This window comes from Octopus sinensis, linkage group LG8 (genome assembly GCF_006345805.1).
Source record: "Octopus sinensis linkage group LG8, ASM634580v1, whole genome shotgun sequence".
Classification (NCBI taxonomy): domain Eukaryota; kingdom Metazoa; phylum Mollusca; class Cephalopoda; order Octopoda; family Octopodidae; genus Octopus; species Octopus sinensis.
The window spans coordinates 101288889-101311573 of record NC_043004.1 but is presented as its reverse complement, the minus strand read 5'-3'; the positions used below and the strand labels follow the sequence as shown (position 1 = coordinate 101311573).

The 22685-nt window shown below is 36.4% G+C and overlaps 1 protein-coding gene across 5 annotated transcripts in view; it reads right to left on the bottom strand.

The window, feature by feature from the left end:
* The window catches only part of LOC115214916 (adhesion G protein-coupled receptor L2), a 331915-nt gene that overhangs the window by 71726 nt on the left and 237504 nt on the right, over positions 1 to 22685 (bottom strand). For all 5 annotated transcript variants that reach the window (XM_029783980.2, XM_029783982.2, XM_029783979.2 and 2 more), the window contains one exon: positions 9000 to 9109. In XM_029783980.2, coding sequence (XP_029639840.1) covers positions 9000 to 9109 — 110 coding nt within the window. The remainder of the gene's footprint in view (positions 1 to 8999; positions 9110 to 22685) is intronic.

Here is a 22685-nt window from a genome sequence, read left to right as displayed (position 1 = left end):
CTTTTATTTAGGGGTCAAAGAAATGCCCTTGATTCATTACAAGGCCTCCAAGACTTGAAGACAGAAGGGAATAAGTTTGTACATTACTACATATGTTTTATATGCATTTTTGACAAGTTGTGGTGCACCTGAGCACTGTATACAATAATTTCATTATTATTATTATTATTACAATCCGATCGTGGCCGTTGCCAGCCACGCCTGGCCTCCGTGTCGGTAGCACGTAAAAAGCACCATCCGACCGTGGCCGTTTGCCAGACTTGTCTGGCACCTGTGCAGGTGGCATGTAAAAAGCACTCACTACACTCATGGAGTGGTTGGCGTTAGGAAGGGCATCCAGCCGTAGAAACATTGCCAGATCAGACTGGGCCTGGTGCAGCCTTCTGGCTTCCCAGACCCCAGTTGCACCGTCCAACCCATGCCAGCATGGAAAACGGACGCTAAACGATGATGATGATGATGATGATAATACTTTGCAAGACACATATCAGTCAAAAGCAAATTTAACTGAGATCTTTCTAGTTTCATATACAGCAACAACTAATGACCCTTTAAATGTAACTAGGTGGTGAATAGACATTAAGTACAAAGAAGCCTGGCTATCCTATTGCAGGTGATGCTGTCTATGAGTCTGTGGAGTTGTGAAGATGATGAGGATAAAACTGATGACAAAGTAAACGGTAATGATATTATTAAGTGTTGTCAGCATTTCAAAAGAATGTTTTGATCTACAAAATATTATTACAATAATGATTACAATCAGAAAATTACTTATCTTAATTAAAAATTCTAACAACAAAAGACACATTGTGTAAGATAAAAAAGAAACGATTTTTTAAGAAAAATCAATAAAGAAAAGAAAAAGCACAACAAAACAAGATAGCATAAAGGAATTCACAATTCAATATCCATTCAATATAATCCATCTTCATAGATTATTTCAAAATCAGAGGACATGCAATAAATAGGAAGGGAAGGTTTTTAAGCAAATCATTTTGTAGGTCTTTCGGTGTGGGAGAAAGGAGAGAATTCAAATACTCTATCAAATAATAAAATCATGCAAAAAGATTTTCACACAGGTTTCTTGAAAAGCAAGGATAATGATATAGTATTTAATTTGTTATGACATTGATACTAAATTCTATAAGGTTTTTGGAGGAATATTTGGATACAATCACTATTTCAGACCTTAATTTTAAATAGGTAAATTATACCTTCAAAGTGTTGGTGAAAACACTCAAAGGTGACCTTCAGACCTAGAAGTTTGTTTTATCCTACTGAATATAAATAAAGCAATTCAATTATATGAAAATATCTCTTTTCCAATTTTACAACCTAGAATAATGTAAAAGTGTGCATGCAAATATATATAATATCTATCTAAATATAATCTATCTATATATTAGCTATCTACCTACCTACCTTCCTACCAGTCCTTCTCTCTCTCTCTCTCTCTCTCTCTCTGTATATATATATATATATATAATTAAATCAAGGGTATAAAATCCTGTTAAAGGAACGTCAGTATCCAAGTTCCCTTTAATTCAATTTCTCAAATTAAATTAATTGGGCATGGAAACAATTGTAGGTGTTAAGAGTGTTTTTATTTGGAATTAAATATGTTCCAATATATTGATGTCTGTATCTCAATTTATCTGTTTTCTTTTTCTTATGTGTGTGTGTATGTGTGTATATATATATACCTTTTATACTTTACTCGTTTTAGTCATTAGACTATGACCATACTGGAGCACTTCCGCGAAAGGTTTTTTAGTTGAATGAATCGATTCCAGTACTTAGTTTTTTCCCAAGCTTGGTATTTATTCTTTTGGTTTCTTTTACCAAACTGCTAAGTTACAGGGGACATAAACACATCAACATCAGTTCTCAAGGGTGGTGAGGGACAAACACAAAAACATATATGCATATATATATATATATATATGATATGCTTCTTCCAGTTTCTGTCTACCACATCTAGTCACAAGGATTTAGTCAGCCTGGGGTTATAGAAGAAGTCACTTGCCTAGGGAGTCATGCAGTGAAACTGAACCTGGAACCATGTGGTTGGGAAATAAACTACTAATCACACACCCATGTCTGTGCATATATATGTGTGTATACACATATATAAACCCTTTAATATCTGTATTATTTATGGTGCAAGATATATTTTATACTTTATGCAAACTGTTACAACTTTGGATCATAACATTTCGAGAATAAAAAAAAAACAGAAAAAGAATAGAAATAAGGGGGGGTGGATTAAGCAGCAGAAGATGGTGGAGGAGGGGGCAATGGGTTACACACTCCAGAACAAATGGTGTACTCAGCCATGCCCTGTCATCATGACAGCAATTGTATTGCTGCTGAAAATGATACTCGCTGCAGCAGTCACTCCAACTTGCAGGGTTCAAATCCCAGATGGGTTACAGTTGTCAAGATTTTGCAGGGGAAACTGGTTGTGCAGGGTCTGAGAATATCTGCGACCTCGACAATTATTAGCACGAACAGGTAATGACTGGTCAGGCTCCTGCATTTTATTTACTCTCCTCTCTTCTGCATTATGGGTGGTGATACCCAGATTTGCAGCCAATGCAGCAAGGTTGCATTGAAAGTGTTGCATCTAAGACCAGGGATCTGCCTCCCTTGAATGGGCAGTGGGTTACTCCTTTGGGGCACTTACCAATCCTACAGTAAAGATCTACAGTCGAGATAGGAAGCCAGCTGTGCTGAGAGCCCTTCTAATTATGTCATTCAGAGTGATATGTTGGGGGAATCGACCTACAATAAGGCTACAGAATAATGGATGCAGGGTGGATTCATGGACTGCTGCTCCACAACAGCATTTGTGTGGCTCATACGTGTGGAGACTGAGGCACTGGGCCACTCCAGTATGAGTGCACTGATCATGTAGAGGGATACTAAAAACACGTATGACCTTGTTTGATTTAATGCTAACCCTGCTCCTTGTACCAAACATATCTTGCCAGCAAGATTAAATATGGCTAGTTTGAATTCTAGTGTTGGATTAAAAAAAAAAATATTTTGCAAATTAATATTAATCTATCAGTGTGTGTGTGTGTGTGTGTGTGAAATAAAAGCAGTTTTAATATAAAAAAAATATTGACTACATACTATCAAGGGTGTATATACTCTACCATGCCATTGCAATAACCAGAAAATACACAAAGCTTATACATTAAGTATATGTAGTTAATAATATATATATATATATATATATACATGCTCTCGACTGTCGGTCATGAATGACTATGGGTGCACCTAAGAGGTTCCCTTCCAGGACAAAATTCTGGGTGGAAAGTTGCCTCACCGGCGAATGTACAACCTAAGGTTGTTTTTTGTATGGAAGACCAGCAGTCGCCCATGCATACCAGCCTCCCTTCTTCACACCACTGATGTTATTGAAGGGAAAGGCAAAGGCCGATATAGCTTGGCACCACTGATATCGCAACCCATTTCTACAGATGAGTGAACTGGAGCAACGTGAAATAAATAGTCTTACTCAAGAATATACCATGCAGCCTGGTCCGGGAATCGAACTCACAACCTCATGATTGTAAGCTCGACATTCTAACCACTGAGCCATGCACCTTCACTGCATATATATATAAATATATATATCATCACCATCACGTGACCGACCAGACCATCAGATGTAGTTACACATCGCTGGTCACAATGCGTTCGCATTGTTTTAGCCTTCGAATGACGCCACCCCAGTGGCTAAGCGAGCAGGCCAACAGAAGAAAGAGTGGGAGAAAGAGTGGTGAAAGAGTACAGCAGGGATCACCACCCCCTGCTGGAGCCTTGTGGAGCTTTTAGGTGTTTTTGCTCAATAAACACTTACAACGCCCGGTCTGGGAATCAAAACCGTGATCCTACGTCCGCGAGTCCGCTGCCCTAACCACTGGGCCATTGCGCCTCCACACACACACACACACACACAGATATATATATATATATATATATATATATATACATACACACACACACGCATACATGTAAATAAACATAATTTCAAAGACAGTCGTATTAAGTTTCTACTGGGAAATTGAAACAAAGTTGCTCATTTGACCAGGTTAGTGTGATAGTAATAACATTCTGCCTCAGATTGTCATTTCTGTCTCCAATTGTATTTGTTCAGATGCGTATATCATTAGGTAATGTATGTGTGACGTACGAATTCTGCGAAAGAGGAAGAGAGAGAGAGAGAGAGAGAGAGAGAGAGAGAGAGAGAGAGAGAGAGAGAGAGAGAGAGAGAAGAGAGAGAGAGAGAGAGAGAGAGAGAGAGAGAGAGAGAGAGAGAGAGAGAGAGAGAGAGAGAGAGAGAGAGAGAGAGAGAGAGAGAGAGAGAGAGAGAGGACTCTGGTAAGAATAAGCAGAATTTACACATTCAAAGAAATGGCCTGGAAATGACAGGTGTCATGATCAATGAACTGTAGAAATATATTTATACATGATAAATTGACCAACTGATACAAAAGATTTTGTCTGAATATTTTTTTTTTAATAACTTAAGTTAGATTGTTTCTCTATACACTATATAAAGTTTCACCGAGATGTTGATAGGTCAAGGAATAAAAGACGTTGGCTAGTGTTATCATTATGAAGATTACTACCACCATCTGTTAGCATGTGTATGAAGACTATCACTAATAGTCTTGTATATATATATATATATATATACTGGCTTCTGTGCCGGTGGCACATAAAAAGCACCATCCGAACGTGGCCGATGCCAGCACCGCTTTGGCTGGCTTCCGTGCCGGTGGCACGTTAAAAGCACCAACAGATCGTGGCCGATGCCAGACCCCCCTGGCACCTGTGCAGGTGGCACGTAAAAAGCACCCACTATACTCGCGGAGTGGTTGGCGTTAGGAAGGGCATCCAGCTGTAGAAACACTGCCAGATCAGACTGGGCCTGGTGCAGCCCCTGGCTTCCCAGACCCCGGTCGAACCATCCAACCCATGCTAGCGCGGAAAACGGACGTTAAACGATGATGATGATGATATATATATATATATCTCAGCAGTCCAACCCATGCCAGCATAGAAGGTGGATGTTAAATGATATATATATATATATATATATATATATATATATATATATATGTCCAACCCATGCCAGCATGGAAAGCAGATGTGAAATGATGATGATATACCAATGTGAAGATTAACTATTAATGGCTAGCATATCTTTATGAAAATTGATAGGTATGGCTGTGGCTGTAGAATAAAGTTTCCTTCCAATTGCATGGTTTCAGGTTCAGTCCCACTGCAGGACACCTTGGGCAAGTGTCTTCTACTATAGCCCTGGGATAACCAAAACCTTGCAAGTGGATTTGGAAGGTGGAGTGTGAAAGAAGCCCGTTATATAGATATGGGAAAGAGGTAGGGGATCATGTGTATGTTTGTGCCTCTTTGTCTCGGTATCATGTGAACTGTATAAATGAAGGCCATTCATTTCCAATATTGAGCAAAGCATGTCTGGCTATGGGGAAATATTACTCTGCTTGGAATCAGGTAAGGGTTGGTGACAGGGAGGGTCTCCAGCCACAGAAAAATCTGCTTCAGTAAATTATGTCCAACCTATGCAAGCATGGCTGGCAAAGTGGACATGATTTCATTCATACAATATATATATATATATATATATATATAGGCGCAGGAGTGGCTGTGCGGTAAGGAGCTTGCTAACCAACCACATGGTTCCGGGTTCAGTCCCACTGCGTGGCATCTTGGGCAAGTATCTTCTGCTATAGCCCCGGGCCGACCAATGCCTTGTGAGTGGATTTGGTAGACGGAAACTGAAAGAAGCCTGTCGTATATATGTATATATATATAAGTGTGTGTGTATATGTTTGTGTGTCTGTGTTTGTCCCCCTAGCATTGCTTGACAACCGATGCTGGTGTGTTTACGTCCCCGTCACTTAGCGGTTCGGCAAAAGAGACTGATAGAATAAGTACTGGGCTTACAAAGAATAAGTCCCGGGGTTGATTTGCTCAACTAAAGGCGGTGCTCCAGCATGGCCGCAGTCAAATGACTGAAACAAGTAAAAGAGTAAAAGAGTAAAAAGAGTATATATAACCCATGCTAGCATGGAAAGCGGATGCTAAACGATGATGATGATATATATATATATATATATATATATATATATATACATATATTTCGTTTTTGGATTTGGTTTGCAAGATTCTTTATGTGAGTTCATGTGTTGAAGCATATTCTGTTGTGTTTGGGGAGAGTCATTTTCTTTTTTACTGGTGAGTGTGTTAAATTATAAGGCACAAAAAGAAAATGACACAACAGTATATATACATACATACACTAAAATCCTACATAAGTGGTTTGAACTTTTATTTATTTCCTGTGGTGATTCAATCACTGCAGAGCTAGAGTTGTGGAATGTCTGAAGTATTGATGGAGTATAGATTTGATCTGAGTATTAAGAGTATGCTAACCTGAGCAAAGTTTTTAACATAGATACAATTGGGTGTTAACTACCTTGGATAGGCAGCCTCTGTAACAAGTACGAGACTCCAGAACCTATTCTATATTTGGAGAGATAAGCATTTTTCAGAGGCAAAATAATCCCTTCTTTCTACTATAGGCATAAGGCCTGAAATTTGGGGAGGGGGGGAGAGAAGAATTAGGTCAATTACATCCACCGCCAGTGCGTGACTGATACTTATTTAATCGACCCTGAAAGGATGAAAGGATAAGTCGACCACGGCAAAATTTGAACCCAGAACGTAGCAACAGGTGAAATACCTATTTCTTTACTACCCACAAGGGGCTAAACACAGAGAGGACAAACAAGGACAGACAAACAGATTAAGTTGATTATATCGACCCCAGTGCGTAACTGGTACTTATTTAATCAGCCCCGAAAGGATGAAAGGCAAAGTCTACCTTGGCGGAATTTGAACTCAGAACGTAACGGCAGGTGAAATACCACTAAGTGTTTTGTCCGGCATGCTAATGATTCTGCCAGCTTCCTGCCTTTTTTAGAGACAAGATAACAACACCAGTTTATTGTAGGTTCCATCTTAAGAGGACCTGGACACATGTTTATATAAAGTTTCTCGTACCAAGTCTCCATTATTTCATTACAGGTAAGCAAAAACATACTTCTGAGATTTGTCTTTGTCAGCCAGTGAGATAAAACATGTCTGACAGAGATACCGATATCTTAACTCCACATTTAGTGCACTCAACCACTTTCATCATGGCAATCTTAGGATAATGTAGATATTGATTTCTCAGACTATCTAGAAAACTTAACTCTGCTCTCATTTGAGAGACACTTTTGGTAAAAGGTTTTACATGAAAGATTAAAAATAACACCAATTCTTTAAAGATGACGATAATGACTACGACTACTACTACAACAACAACAACAACAACAACTACTACACTAATAATAATAATGATGATGAAAATAATAATGGTTTCAAATTTTGGCACAAGGCCAGCAATTTTAGGGAAGTGAGTAAGCCATATTACATCAACCCCAGTGCTGAAATGATATTTATTTTATCTATCCTGAAGGGATGAAAGGTAAAGCTGACCTAGGCAGAATTTGAACTCAGGATGTAAAGACAGATGAAATACTGCTGAACATTTTGCCAGGTATGCTAACAATCCTACCAGCTCACTACCTTAATAATAATAATAATTGTTTTTACCATAAGCAGAAGGCCTCAAACTTTTAGGGGAGGGAGTTAGCCAAAGTAATTGACCTCAAGGACATGACTGGTGCCTTGTTTTAGCAACCCTGAAAGTATGGAAGCAAAGCTGACCTTGGTGGGATATGAACACAGAACATTAAGAACCATAACTAATTCAACAACTACCATGAGGCATTTTATCCAATGCTCTGGTGATTCTGCCAGGTCACCACCCTAAATGATAATAATTGTTTCAAATTGTGGCAAAAGGTCAACAACTGGGGAAGGGGTTAGCCAATTACATTGACCCCAGTAACCAACTTGTATTTTATTTTATTGACCCTGAAAGAATAAAAGGCAAAGTTGACCTCAGTAGTGTTTGAACTCAGAAAATAAAGAGATGGAAGAAATACCTATTTCTTTATTGCCCACAAGGGGCTAAACATAGAAGGGACAAACAAGGACCGACAAAGGGATTAAGTCGATTACATGTATGTATGTATGTATGTATGTAACTGGTACTTTATCGACCCCGAAAGGATGAAAGGCAAAGTCGACCTTGGCGGAATTTGAACTCAGAACGTAGCGGCAGACGAAATACCGCTAAACATTTCGCCCGGCGTGCTAACGTTTCTACCAGCTCGTCGTCTGGAAGAAATACCACTAAGCCTTTTATCAGATGCATTAATGATTCAGCTAGCTCAATGCCTCTATAATAATAATAATGGTTTCAAATTTTGCCACAAGTGCAGCGATTTTGGGGGAAGGGATGAGTCGATTACATCGACCCCAGTGTTCACCTGGTACTTATTTTATCGACCCCAAAAGGATGAAAGGCAAAGTCAATCTCAGTGGAATATAATAATAATAATCCTTTCTACTAAAGACACTAGGCCTGAAATTTTTGGGGAGGGGACTAGTTGATTATATCGACCCCAGTATTTCACTGGTACTTATTTTATCAACCCCGAAAGGCAATGTCAACCTCAGTGGAAGATTATGATAATAATAATAAAGGCTTCAGATCCAGGTACAAAGCAAGTTTCAGTGGAGGGGTATGGGTGCTACAATTGACCCCAGAATTTGGAGTGTACTTTATTTTACTGACCCTGGAGGAATTAAAGGCAAAGTTGACCTAGGTGACATTTGAAAGAGATAGAAGATCTTTATGCTACTCTTAAATGATTCATTGCCCTAAATAACAACAACAACAACGATGATAATGACAACAATATCTATAATGTGATCAAAGTTCACTAATACAATAAAGTCAGATGTAAAAAATATTTGGGAAAACATACCTTTCTCACAAATGTAATGTACCTCAAGGTACTTGAAGGTGCCAGAACAGGGGTCTCCTCCAAATATGGAATTCTCAGCAGGAATTTTACAACTGACACGTCCATCACACCTAGGTGTAGCAGTTAGCATGCCATTAGTAGTCATAGACTCATCAAAAGATGCAATAAAAGGTTTGAAGCAATAGGGGACAATTGACATGTCATCAAGTCACCTGTTCTTGAGTTTCATTCAAATTTCAATTCCAAATTGTCATAATAATTATAACAATAAAAAATAATAATAATCCTTTCTATTAAGGGCATAAGGTCTAAATTTAGAAGGGGAGTAGTTGGGAACATTGATCCCACTAATACTTAATTTATCGACCCTGAAAAGATGAAAGGCAAAGTTGACCTTGGCAGAATTTGAACACATAAAACATATAAAATGCTGCTAAACATTTTGCCAGATGTGCTAACAGTTCTGCCAGTTCACCACCTTAATAATAATAATAATAATAATAATAATAACATTATTATTATTATTGAATTAATAATTATTATTTTAATTGTACATGTAAGGTATTATAAAAAAATTAATGAAGTTACAAGACAAAAAAAGAACTAGAAATTTGAATGAAACTCCACTTATTTACATGGCAAATAAGACTTCATAAAATCATGTTATCTTATGAGTTTTTATATCATTAATTAATTGTCTTTAAATCATTACATAAAAGTATAGATAATATCAAGAAAGGCTCTGAAAGTGTCTGAGAAAAAAACAGTAAAATGAATGAATACAACAAGAGATTATGTAATGCAGTATCATGACAAATCTCAAAATATCAGTGAAAAAAATGTTTTAAAAAAATTAATAAAAGAGAATAAATATTAAAAGAAAATATATTTTAGTTTGTGTTTTACAAATGAACAAGTCTGATGTACAAAAGATTGAATACACAGACTGTGTACATTGTTGATATTGTCGTTGTTGTCCAACGGCTTAACCAATAGACCTATAATATACAATGGCACTTTCATACAAGAACTATACAGATCTACTGTACCAGTTATACCCAGATTTCTGTCACCTTGAGAATGACACTGCACTCAGATGGGAAACAATGCTTGATTGAATGGTGTGTGTGTGTGTGACAGTCTGCACTTGTTTAAACCAGTTTATTGGTCAATCTGTTTTTGAATGTCTTAAGGTTTAAAAAGGTTTACCATAACAGGATTAAATAACATAGACACTGGTATTATTTCTAACTGAAGCTTAGCATTTGAGTACAGAACCAAAATTAAGTTATTGTGGTTATTAGCTACATACTTGTAAGGAATAAAAGTGACTGTAGTAAGGAATTGAGACTTCTTTTACCTAGTAGAGTTTTATTATTTTACTAGTTTCATTCATTGAACTTACTCATGCTGGAGCATTGTGCTACAAGAGTATAGTCACTTACAGTAAGCTTAGTACATTTGCCAGCCTCGCCTGGCCCCCGTGCTGGTGGCACGTAAAAAGCACCATCCGACTGTGGCCGTTTGCCAGCCTCGTCTGGCACCTGTGCCGGTGGCATGTAAAAAGCACCCACTAATCTCACGGAGTGGTTGGCGTTAGGAAGGGCATCCAGCCGTAGAAACATTGCCAGATCAGACTGGGCCTGGTGCAGCCTTCTGGCTTCCCAGACCCCAGTTGAACCGTCCAACCCATGCTAGCATGGAAAGCGGATGCTAAACAATGATGATGATGATGATTTTATTGATCTTGTAAGATAAAAAAAAAAGTTATCTTTAGAGAGATAACTGTCAGATAAATAATCGTTTCTATTATAGGCACAAAGCCCAAAATTTGGTAGGGACAGGGTAGATGATTACATCAACTCCCCGGGATTAATTAGTACTTATTGCATTGACCCTGAAATGATGAAGGATAAAGTCAACTGTGGCAGAATTTGAACAAGCGTTACACAATTTGATCGGTATTTAGTAAGACAATACCTTTGTTGCCAATAGAGATATTAGCTCACTGAATCTTTTGCATCTTGTTCTTACTTTGGTTTCTATGCTTTTAGAACACCAACTGCCACAGCTAATTTGGTTACAATTAGAAGCTATCAATTACTTCTAGCAAGCTCTCTGAGTATTTTAAAGAATTTATTTCAAGGACGCTGTTACTGATAACATCTCCTTTCTCTCTGTACATACAAAATCTTCCTTTTCTCTCAGCCTGCTCTTAGTTCCACCACACCTTGTGCATCCATAGTTTACAATGGATATAATGCATAATTTCTTACTTCTGCATATCAAGCATGGTAATGGAAGTCTGTCTTCTTTACTGCTAGGTGTATTTTGAGGCCTCTAGAAACTAGATTTAACTTTCAGCATTTGAAATTTCTTCTCTAAACCTTGATAGATAGCATTGTAAGGTTATCAGTATACAAGGGTGTCTATCCATGGACAGCCTGTCGTAAATTTTTCTTTCGTGACCAAGATAATTATAATAAGCAGTAGGAGGATAGAAACTGATATGACACCTACATCATAATCGTTTAACATCTGCCTTCTATGCTGGCATAGATTGGATGGTTTGACAGGAGCCAGCCAGGCAGAAGACTACCCTAAGCTTCTGTATCTGTTTTGGCATGGTTTTTATGGCTGGATGCCCTTCCTAAAACCAACCACCCTGCAGATTGGACTGAGTGCTTTTTGTGTGGTACCAGCACAGGTGAGGTCAGTTTAGGCATGGGTTTTACAGTTGGATGCCCTTCCAAATGCCAACCACTTTACAGTGTGGACTGAAATGGCACCAGCACTGGCAGGGTCAACAAGTAACTTGCAAGACAAGGAATCTTTGAGATAGGAGGAGGAATTGGAAGAGGTGATCTTGAGCTAAATTCCAAGTTGAACTCATTGCTAAATCTCACCTTGCTAACAGCATCTCTGCACATACATGGATCACGCACACTGTTTATCTACATCTTTTTGTTTTTCAAAGATTACCAAACTAATGTATTGTATCCTGTCACAGACTTTCTCCAAGTTGATAAACGCTAGGTTTAGTGGTTTGCTTCTACCTGAGAACTTTCCTTGTAGTTGTCTCTCTCTCTCTCATCAAGAAGATATCAAGGACACTTCTACTGTAGTTGTGTCATTAAGAAGATGGGCATCAGTGGTACCCCATCCTGGAACAAACCTAAACTACTTCTCATCTAAGTAATTCTTTTCTTAATCAGTTGTTTTATAACTCTGCTATTTTCATAACTTGGTCAGTTTTTAGAATAGTGTATTCCTGTATATCGTAAAAGGAAAATAAAAGGGTTGATGTATTTAGTTTCTTGAGTCTCTGGAATGTCTTCCCTGCTTCCTAATATGGTGGAATGCTCTGTATCATATCCTGTGTTTAAGAGCACTAGTTCTCTGAAGCATTAGTTTAAGGTATTGTTGCTTTGCTTCTTTCCTACTACACTGTACCTTGCAGTTAGCTATTCCACTGATGTTGTTGAAAATTTGCATATTGGGAATACATATTGAGCACTTAACACCATTCTTTGCATTTACAAAAATATATATATCATCATCATCGTTTAGCGTCCGTTTTCCATGCTAGCATGTGTTGGACTGCTAGCATATATATATATATATATATATATGTATATGTGTGTGTGTGTATATTTATATATATATATATATGTGTGTGTGTGTGTGCGTGTATATATTATATATATATATGTGTGTGTGTGTGTGCGTGTATATATTTATATATATATATATATGTGTGTGTGTGCGTGTATATATTATATATATATATATGTGTGTGTGTGGTGTGTGTGTGTATATTTATATATATATATGTCTGTGTGTGTGTATATATTTATATATATATATATATATATTTATATATATATATATGTCTGTGTGTGTGTGTGTATATATTTATATATATATATATATATATATATGTCTGTGTGTGTGTGTGTGTGTGTGGTGTGTGTGTGTATATATTTATATATATATTTATATATATATATATATATATATATATAGTGAGAGAGAGAGTAACGACTACGTTTTCTTTAGTTTGTCTACCTAAATATAAATTTGTGTACACACACACACACGTATAAGTACTTTATTAATAAGTTGTGGTGGTGGTGGTGGAGGTGGTAGAGATAATGGTGTTGTGTAGAGATTGTTATAGCAAAGCTATAACAATATCCATCGTCTCCACCTTCATTATAGAGGTTGTATTCATATCAGAACTTATTTTAGGTCATATGTTAACGATAATATTGGATCCTCCTGTAAGACAGTTTACCTTCCTCAACCATATCCTACCTACCTTGGCTGTGTAGTCTACAGAGTTCAGATTCTTCTGCAATCTCCTGAATTTGAAACTACTTAATCTGTCAAGCAACATTAGCAACGGGGCCACTAGTCAATGATACTTTAATCAGAAGGGTTGCAAAGTGAAGAAGGAAAATGATGAGGTAGAAAGGTATATTAATGAATAAACAGATGTATATGTGTGTGTGAGATTATGTGTGTGTATGTGTGAGGGAAACATTTATTTCTCTCATGAATATAATTCTTCGTATAGTTAAATAAACATTTATTTATAGATAATGTGTGTGTGTGTGGTACTTATATTATTTACAGAGAGAGAGACTTAACTAGATTATTTTATGAGGAAAATGTATAAACAGAAAAAAGGAAATAGAAAATGCTATCTATTTATGTCAATGTTATCAATGCAAAATTTCAGGTTAAAGTTGACCCACTGAGGGAAGCTATTCCTATTGCTAATAACCAGCCTTAGGGCTTAGTTTACATATTGTTGCAGAATGGTACAATAACATAGTTATTGAATAGCTTGGGAAATTAGAGAATCTTTATTAGGCCCTGTGGATTGCTAAGATGACTAGAACCAACTGCAGACACTAGGTTGTTGCCTCAAACGAGAAAAACACTTTACACGTTTCTATCTCTTTTAACTACAAACAATGGATATCATTGATAGTTGAAAGACAAGTAGTTGATGTTAGGTGGGGCAAAGAAGAAATAAAAAAGAAGAAATGTAACAAATAACTTTTAAAGAAAATATGTCAGCGAAAGGATTCTTAGTGCTTCCTTGGAAATTTATGTGTGATTGTCGAGTGTGAATGTTACTGGACTGTAACTGAAAAGCAAGGAGTTTAAACCTCTCGTAGAATCATTGTATTATAAGTTTAATTAATAGCGCTTTGTTATCTATTCAGTGTCACACTATAGAAGTGGAAACAAAAAGAAAAACCTGGCTGCCAAAACACTTGCTTCATTCAAGAAAGGCACTCATGCAAATATATATAACTTTACTTACTTTTTAAATTATGCCAACATTGAAAGATAAAATGTGACTCAGTTATGAACCAGTATTATTTGAAGTTAAACCTATGGATATCAACTGAATTGTTATTTCAGGGTGTTGCAGTATAGACTCAAGAGATTAAAACTTTTGTTACCATATTTCTGTTGCAAGATTTAGGAAAACCATTTTGTCCTTATTAAAGCTGGCGTTTGGGGCATAAACTAACATGAAGTTTCATTACAATGTAGCTCACTTTGAAACAAGAAGTTTGTATCATAGAACCAGGGATGATCTCAGGCAAGTTGTAATCAAAAGGGTTAAATCCTAGCCCCATGGCCATATATGTATATAAATATAGCCATCTGAAGTTGATTTATTGGATTACACAAAACTAAATTATAGTACATGAATCAACCCTTTTTCACTACTCTAGTAAACAGAAATGTGAAGATTCAGGAATTCTGTGCCAAGTCTAAGCTATATATATATATATATATATATATATATATAACTATGGCACTTTATGATTACCAAATAAACTGAATGTAAATATCAATATAAACAATAAGATTAACTTTGGTTGATATTTACAATTCAACTAATTATGAGGAAGCAATATTGTATAAGTTGGAGAGATCAGTATAGTTCAAGTGTGTGAGTGCATAGAATTAAAACCATCTGGAGGTATATGGAAAACACAACTGAAATATTAAATATAATGAGGCTTAAAACAGTATAAGGGTGTGTTGGTGGTATAAAGTGTGAGTGTGTTGGAACAGAGACTTAGGTTTTAGGTGCATGGCGTCTTTTGTCAATAGTTCAATCAACTTTTGCTACAAGTCATAATATATACAACTTATACAGAAACTACAGATAATTAGATGGGTAAACTGATTAGTTGGGTCTCACTCAGTGGTTCTCAGCTATTGGTAGTCTCCTTCCTTTCAATGAATGGCATTTTACAAATGCCCTCTTTACATACTACGCAAAAAAAAAAAAAAAAGAGGGTGGGGCAATTATTTTAATCAAACAAGCTAATTATGCTCAGTGGTTTATTATCCATATTTTGTTATACTATCCCATATAACATGTACTTCAAAATAGAATTTTGCATGGATCAGTGCTCTCTCTATCCCTTATGTTAAGATTTTTATAGAAATAACTACTCATACTGGACCTTGGTGCATCATCAGTCATCTTTCTGATAACTCATAAACACAATGCCTTATCTCCCTATTTTAATCTGACAAAAATGTTTTTTGTTTTTCCCTATAAATGTGTTTAAAATAAAAGCCACCTAAGTTTAACCCTAAAACATTCAAATTACTCCACCAAATCTATTGCTTTTTTATTAACCTTGTTTTGAATTAATCATGCATTATCTTGTGAGATTTTGATGATGGGGTTGTTTTATTCTTAGAATGACATTGTAGGGTAGATGTGAAAGCTGGATCTGGTCGGTTTGAACATAAAACAAGTAGAATTTTTGGACTGGTTATGGCTGGTTTAAATGGTAAAGAGTTAAATATTTTATTTCTAAGAAAAATCTCCACACCTCTAAAACTCCATCCCCACCCCCACTATAGCATTCTTTAACATTTGCTATTATGCTGTGAGCTCATAATGCCCTCAAGAGGGTACTACTACTACTTAGCTTTTAAAACCTACAACTCCCTGCAACCATTGTTTATCACACACACACACACATATACAAAAGTTGTATATGTGTGAACAAAAGGAAAGAAGGAGGGCTTAATTTTGAAGACACTTAAGGAGTTCCTGTTTGCTTCCAACTCATTCATCACCCACTCATTCATCACCTTGGTTTTCTATTCTTTCCAGCAGTAGTAGGAATTATTGTTTTGGATCAGTAAAGTCTTGAAACATCATACAGAAAACATTTGAGATTTGTCATGAATCAATTTTATAAGTACAATTAGAAACAATAAAATGAAATAATGGTAATATAAATGTTCATTTTAAATAATCATTCACCAACTCAAAGACACCAAATGATGATGATGATAATAATAATAATAATCATATAGAATGTTTTGGGTTTTCCTTAAATAAAAATAGCTTAAGATGCCATGTAAAGATGAAAACATTTTGAACAGGTTCCTTTTGCATTGGCATAGAAAATGAGAGTCAAAGGAACACAAACATTTCTATCATGCAAGCCTATAACATTCCAATCAATCAGCCAAAGAAAACCTTTCATATCAGGTATTAAAAAAAAAAAAATGAATGGGGGAGGAAGTGGAAAGAGGCAGTGGAGGGGATGAATTACCAATAACAGATAAATACATATTCTTAAAAATAACATATGTATATGAGGGTGGGTGCACACGTGTGTGTGTGTGTGTAAATGCATACTGAAGGGATGTGGTCTAGCAGCTGGGTATTCAGCTCATGATCATAGGGTTGAGGGTTCAATTCCTAGGCCAGATGGATGGCATGCTGTATCCTTGAGCAAGGCATTTCATTTCACATTGCTACAGTCTATTTAACTGTAAATGAATACCAGCCAAGTGCTGCTACAGCTGTCATATTCTGGATGTGCAGCTAGGTCAAGGATGAAAGAGGATGAGAGAATGTTTGTGCTTGTTCAGGACAATATAGGCACTTAAAACAACTAGCAAAGTAGGGTACATGTTATCAAGATATACTTAGAAGTAACAGCTGGTTATACTTTTCTTCTAATGTTGAAGTATTTGGAATTTTAAACTTAACTGCATTGTTACTTTTGAAGTATTTACAAAAAATAATTTTCTTCTGCTTTCAGAATTGTCTCCTAATTTTATCAAACATTCTACAATATATATATCCAATATATATGTAAATACTCCAGCATCAGTTGCTGCCACAAAATATTCAAGAAATGCCAATAAAATCTTTTAGAGTGTAGAAGATGGTTGATGGAACTATTGTAAATCAAGAATCTGCCTCAGTAATGGATTCTATTTGGTAACAACTTGTACATCCCTATACTCAAAACTAGTTCAATACTCTTATTAATGATCAAGAAATAAATCTAATTTTGATTGATACTAAACTATAAACCTTTAAAAAATTAAATACAGAATCATTCTTAATCTTAATCTAAAATAATGGGATTATATAATCTTAATGATATCAGGTAATGTTTGTCTGATATTTTAACAGTTTTTCATCATTAACAATAATCAAAATTTGTTTGAAAATTCCAAGTAATGAAATGAGTTTATAGAGTGAATAATAAGTCTTATATTTGATTCTTCTCCATTTCTTCTCCTGTCCCAATTGTTTTGCTTTTTTATCTAGAGAAATTATCAGAAGTAAATCAATGAACTCAAGAATGTAGGAGCTCTAGGAGGTCTTACTTATAGAGTCTTTGGTAAAAACAGGAAATGTAAGAATCAATAATAGAAAAGGTCTCCTAGTGGTTGTAGTCTTAGCTGAATACTTGATCATGTCTGGTTCTTCATAAAAACAGGATGTGGTTTACTTAATTAACAAGACCCCCTACATCTCCATATGGCAGTGGTTTGGATTCAAATTACCATATCTTTGGCCAAAACTTGGCACAAGGCCTTTGAAGACATTGTGTGAGTGAGACTGGGTGAATATGAAGCTGTGATTGTAAGTATCTATAGGAAATACCATGATGCCATATCTATAAAAATTAACAACTCTTGATAATTGTCATCATGAAAATACTAATTATAACTTAAATGACTTAAATTTTGTAAATATATCTTTTATAATGAATAAAATGTGATTTTTTTTTAAAGAGTCTGGTCAAAACAATGATGAGGAACCTCCCAGTAAATATCTGTGTAATAGGGATTTCTGACATAAGTGTAAGACTTCAGAATTAAAAGAAAGGAGCAAAAAAAAAATTTTTTTTATGCTGGAATATACAGAAAATATAATTTAAATTAGTTTTCTCTAAATTACTGATTTAAAATTATGAGAGTCCTTTCTAAAGAATTTTGCTAAAAATGTTTAACTAACTACAGAAACTTCTAGATACAACTCGAAAACTAGGACATGGAAATTGTAAATTGTCAAGAATTCAATTTGAGAAACTAATCAACTACATTATTTCAATCCGCAGCAGCTGTTATGTGAAACTAGATTTTTACACGTTATTTTTAAAACTGATTATACAAATATCTTTCAGAATATGTCTTTTTTTACACTCTTAAAATGCATGCCTTATGGCTGATTGGAGGAAGGTTGAAGTAACAGGCTTGATGAAAATGCACTGGTAGGGTAACGTGCAAGATGGATTGATGTTCAGTGGTCTGGAAAAAGTTTTTAGGTGGCAAGCTGGGTGCAAAGTTTACCTGCGGTAGCTGGTCAAGACATGAAATTTCACTAAAATTGCTATAATTTCATAAGGCAGATATATTTTAAAGAATAAAAGAGGGTAAAAATGGACTGTTTCATTTCATCTTTTGTGTTTTCAGTGTCTAACATGTCTTGATCAGTATATTCTCTGATCATCTTTAAGTGTCAGACTATGTATATATAAACACATTCAAATATTTGAGTTCAAATTAAAACTACAGCCAATGAGAATAACTGATTCCACTTTGACTGGTGGTTTATATAATCAGTTCAAATATATGTATAATCAAAGACACAAAAAGAAGATCATAGAATATACTAATTGAAAAGCAGTGAAAATAACAAACACAGAAGACACAGTCCCAGGAAGTTTGATTTAGCCTTGGAAAGCTAAAACAGCCATATGATTTGGTTGAGAATGGCAGGTACATGCAAGCGTGTGCATATTACCATTTCCTTTCTTACCAAACTGACATCGGTATTTGATCTCTAGATATTTCGGAGTTCCACTACAAGGGTCTCCGCCAAACAACTCATTTGTCACTTTAAATGAACAAGATCTTTTACTTTCACACCTGGGTCATGAGACAGAGAAAAAGGATGACAATATTGGTGACGGAGACTAAAAAATATTCATTAAATCAGAAATTATGATATTAAAACCTAGAAATCTTGGAGAAAAAGGGAATGTGAAATTAAATTTCTTGCTTTTTATTCTTCTACTTGTTTCAGTCATTTGACTGCGGGCATGCTGGAGCACCACCTTTAAGGGTTTTAGCCAAAGAAATCGACCCCAGGACTTATTCTTTTCTAAGCCTAGTATGTATTCTATCAGTTTCTTTTGTTGAACTGCTAAGTTATAGGGAGGGACATAAACACACCAACATTGGTTGTCAAGTGGTGGTGGTGGTGGGGAGGCAAACACACACACACACACACACACACACACACACAATGTGCTTATTTCAGTTTCTGTCTACCAAATCCACTCACAAGGCCTTAATCGGTCCAAGGCTATAGTAGAAGGTATTTGTCCAAGTAGAAGACGCTTGCCAAGTCTCATGCAGTGGGACTGAATCCAGAGCCGTGTGGTTGGGAAGCAAGCTTCTTACCACGCAGCCAACCTGCGCTTTGCTTAGATTAGATCCCAACGAGGCCTTAAAAAACAAGGAATCAATTTTCTGAGAACTAACCATTGCTATAATGGTTCTGGCAATGAAAATACTTTCTCACAAAGTCACAAGGTTTGAAATTTGGAGAGGAAGGGAGCAGTCGTTTATATCAACCCCAGTATTTCACAGGTACTTTGCTGCAAACCCTGAAAGGATGAAAGGCAAAGTTGGCCTCGGCAGGATTTGAACTCAGAATATAAAGGAACAAAACTAACTATCACAAAGTATTTTGTCAACAACTTCACTGATTCTGTCAGTCACCATTGCAACTACTACTACTACTACTACTAGTGCTACTGCTGCCACCACTATTAATAATAATGGTTTCAAATTCTGGCACAAGGCCAGCAATTTTAGGGAAGGGGCTAAGTCGATTACATCACCCCCCCCCAGTTCTCAACAGGTGTTTATTTTATTGACCCCTAAAAGGATGAAAGGCAAAGTCAACCTCAGTGGAATTACTAATAATCCTTTCTATTGGAAGCACAAGGCCTCAAATTTTGGGGAAGGGATAAAGTTGATTATATCGACCCAAGTGCATAACTGGTACTAATTTTATCGACCCTGAAAGGATGAAAGGCAAAGTCAACCTCGGTGGAATTTGAACACGGAACGTAACGGTAGATGAAATACCTATTTCTTTACTACCCACAAGGGGCTAAATAAGAACAGACACACGGATTAAGTCGATTACATCGACCCCAGTGCGTAACTGGTATTTGTTTAATCGACCCCGAAAGGATGAAAGGCAAAGTCGACCTCGGAGGAATTTGAACTCAGAACGTAACGGCAGACAAAATATGGCTATGTGTTTCGCCCAGTGTGCTAACGTTTCTGCCAGCTCACCGCCTTAGTAGAATTACTAATAATAACAATAAGGACAGTGAAATGGTAAAGAAGTAAATTATGATAATATTAATGATAAATAATTCCTTGTGCTCTAGGTACAAAGCTAAAATTTTGGGGGATGGGGCAAGCCAATTACACTGACCCCAGTGCTCCGATGATACCTATTTTATCAACCCCACCAAATGATAAAAGGCTAAATTGACCTTGGAGGCATTTGAACTTATAATGTGAAGGGTCAGAAAGAAATGGCATTAAGTATTTTGTTTGGAGTGGGAACACTTTTGCCAGTTTGCTGTCTTTAATTATGATAGATAATAAAAATAAAATGAAAAAGATAAAAAAAATACAAAAGATTAAGAATTAATAATGTGTATAGTGAGAGAGAGGGAAAGAGTGTGGGGGGAAGGAGGAGTGAAAAGGAGGCATAGAGTGAGGGGGAAGGAGGGAGTGAGGGGGAAGGAGGGAGTAAAAAAGAGGCAGAGAGTGAGGGGGAAGGAGGGAGTAAAAAGGAGGCAGAGAGTGAGGGGGAACAAGAGAGAGAGGGAAGGAGAGTGTGAGACTGAGGTAAAGAGTGAGAGAGATGGAAGACGTGTGTGTGAATGTATGCATGTGTGTGCATACGTGTATCCATGCACATGTCCATTTATAAACAACCACATACTATGTTTAGACATACAAAAACAGACATACTAAACCTCGCACACAGACACAAGTCAACTACTACTGAATCGACAAGATCTAGAGTCAATGATTTACACTTATGTTTCAAGTAAAGCACCACTCCAATCCATTCATCTTTTCCCCAACTCACTCGGCTACTTTTAGAAAGTTCATTACTATCATCAACATCATCATCATCATCATCATCACCATTTAACATCCATTTTTCCATGCTGGCATGGGTTGGTTGGACAGATCGACGAGGGCCAGTAAGCCAGAGAACTGCATCAAACAAGCAACCAAACTACTCGGGCATGGCTGGATGCCCCCCCCCCACTTTTTTAAAAATGGTTCTGGCACTTGTAAGGTCAAGAACAATTTAAATATTTTGTGTATTGTAGAAGTGTAAGTAATTCATTGCACAAAAATTTTAACAACAAAAATCTTATATGGACCCCCAAGGGCCATATAGACCTTGGTTGAAAACCACTGATATAGCAGTTCTGTGTGCTGAGTACATAATATGGAGTATCGTGTGGTAGTCTGTGCATAGTGGGGATATTGTATCAGATACCATGTGGCAGCCTGGGCATTTTGATGTCTTAAATCCTAAACCACAGCCTAATTTTTGTGATTCAGTTATTGTTTAACCCAGAGTCAACCCTAATTGAGTAATTCATTCATTCAGTTCTCATTGTGCCTAACAGTAAGATCATTCCACAGTCTAACACTGAAAGCGTCCTTGTGAGCTTGTTCCATTGTTGACCCTCTGCTTTTAAGACCTTTTATTATTCTTTTCTGCCACATTTCCTTTGGTTGGTCATGTTGCCTTTTACCTGGTGGAACCGACTGTAAAGCAGTCCTGATAACTGAGTTTGGTTTATAGTGATAAACTCGACCCAACCATTTCCATCTCCTTATTTCAGTGGTTTCTCTTACTGGTTTCACGTTAGCCTTGGTATGTAGTTGGCTAATCGAGATCATATTCAGCCAGTAGAACTTAAAAATTTTTCGTAAACATTTAGTTTGAAACACCAATTTCTTTTCAATACTTTTGGTTGTTTTCCAACATTTGGATCCATAGAGGAGGAAGCTAAGAATGTTGCTTTTGTAATATTGTAATTTGATGCTCTTGCTGAGTATTAATAATTTCCATATTGAATTTAACATACCAAATGATTGGTTGGCTTTGCTGATTCTTGTATTTATTTCATGAATGTAGTCTCCATCCATTGTTATTTTGGTGCCTAGTTAGATTGGTGCTTTTATGTGACACTGCACAGGCACTTTTATGTGGTACCGAACAGGTACTATTACGTGGTACCGAACAGGCACTATTATGTG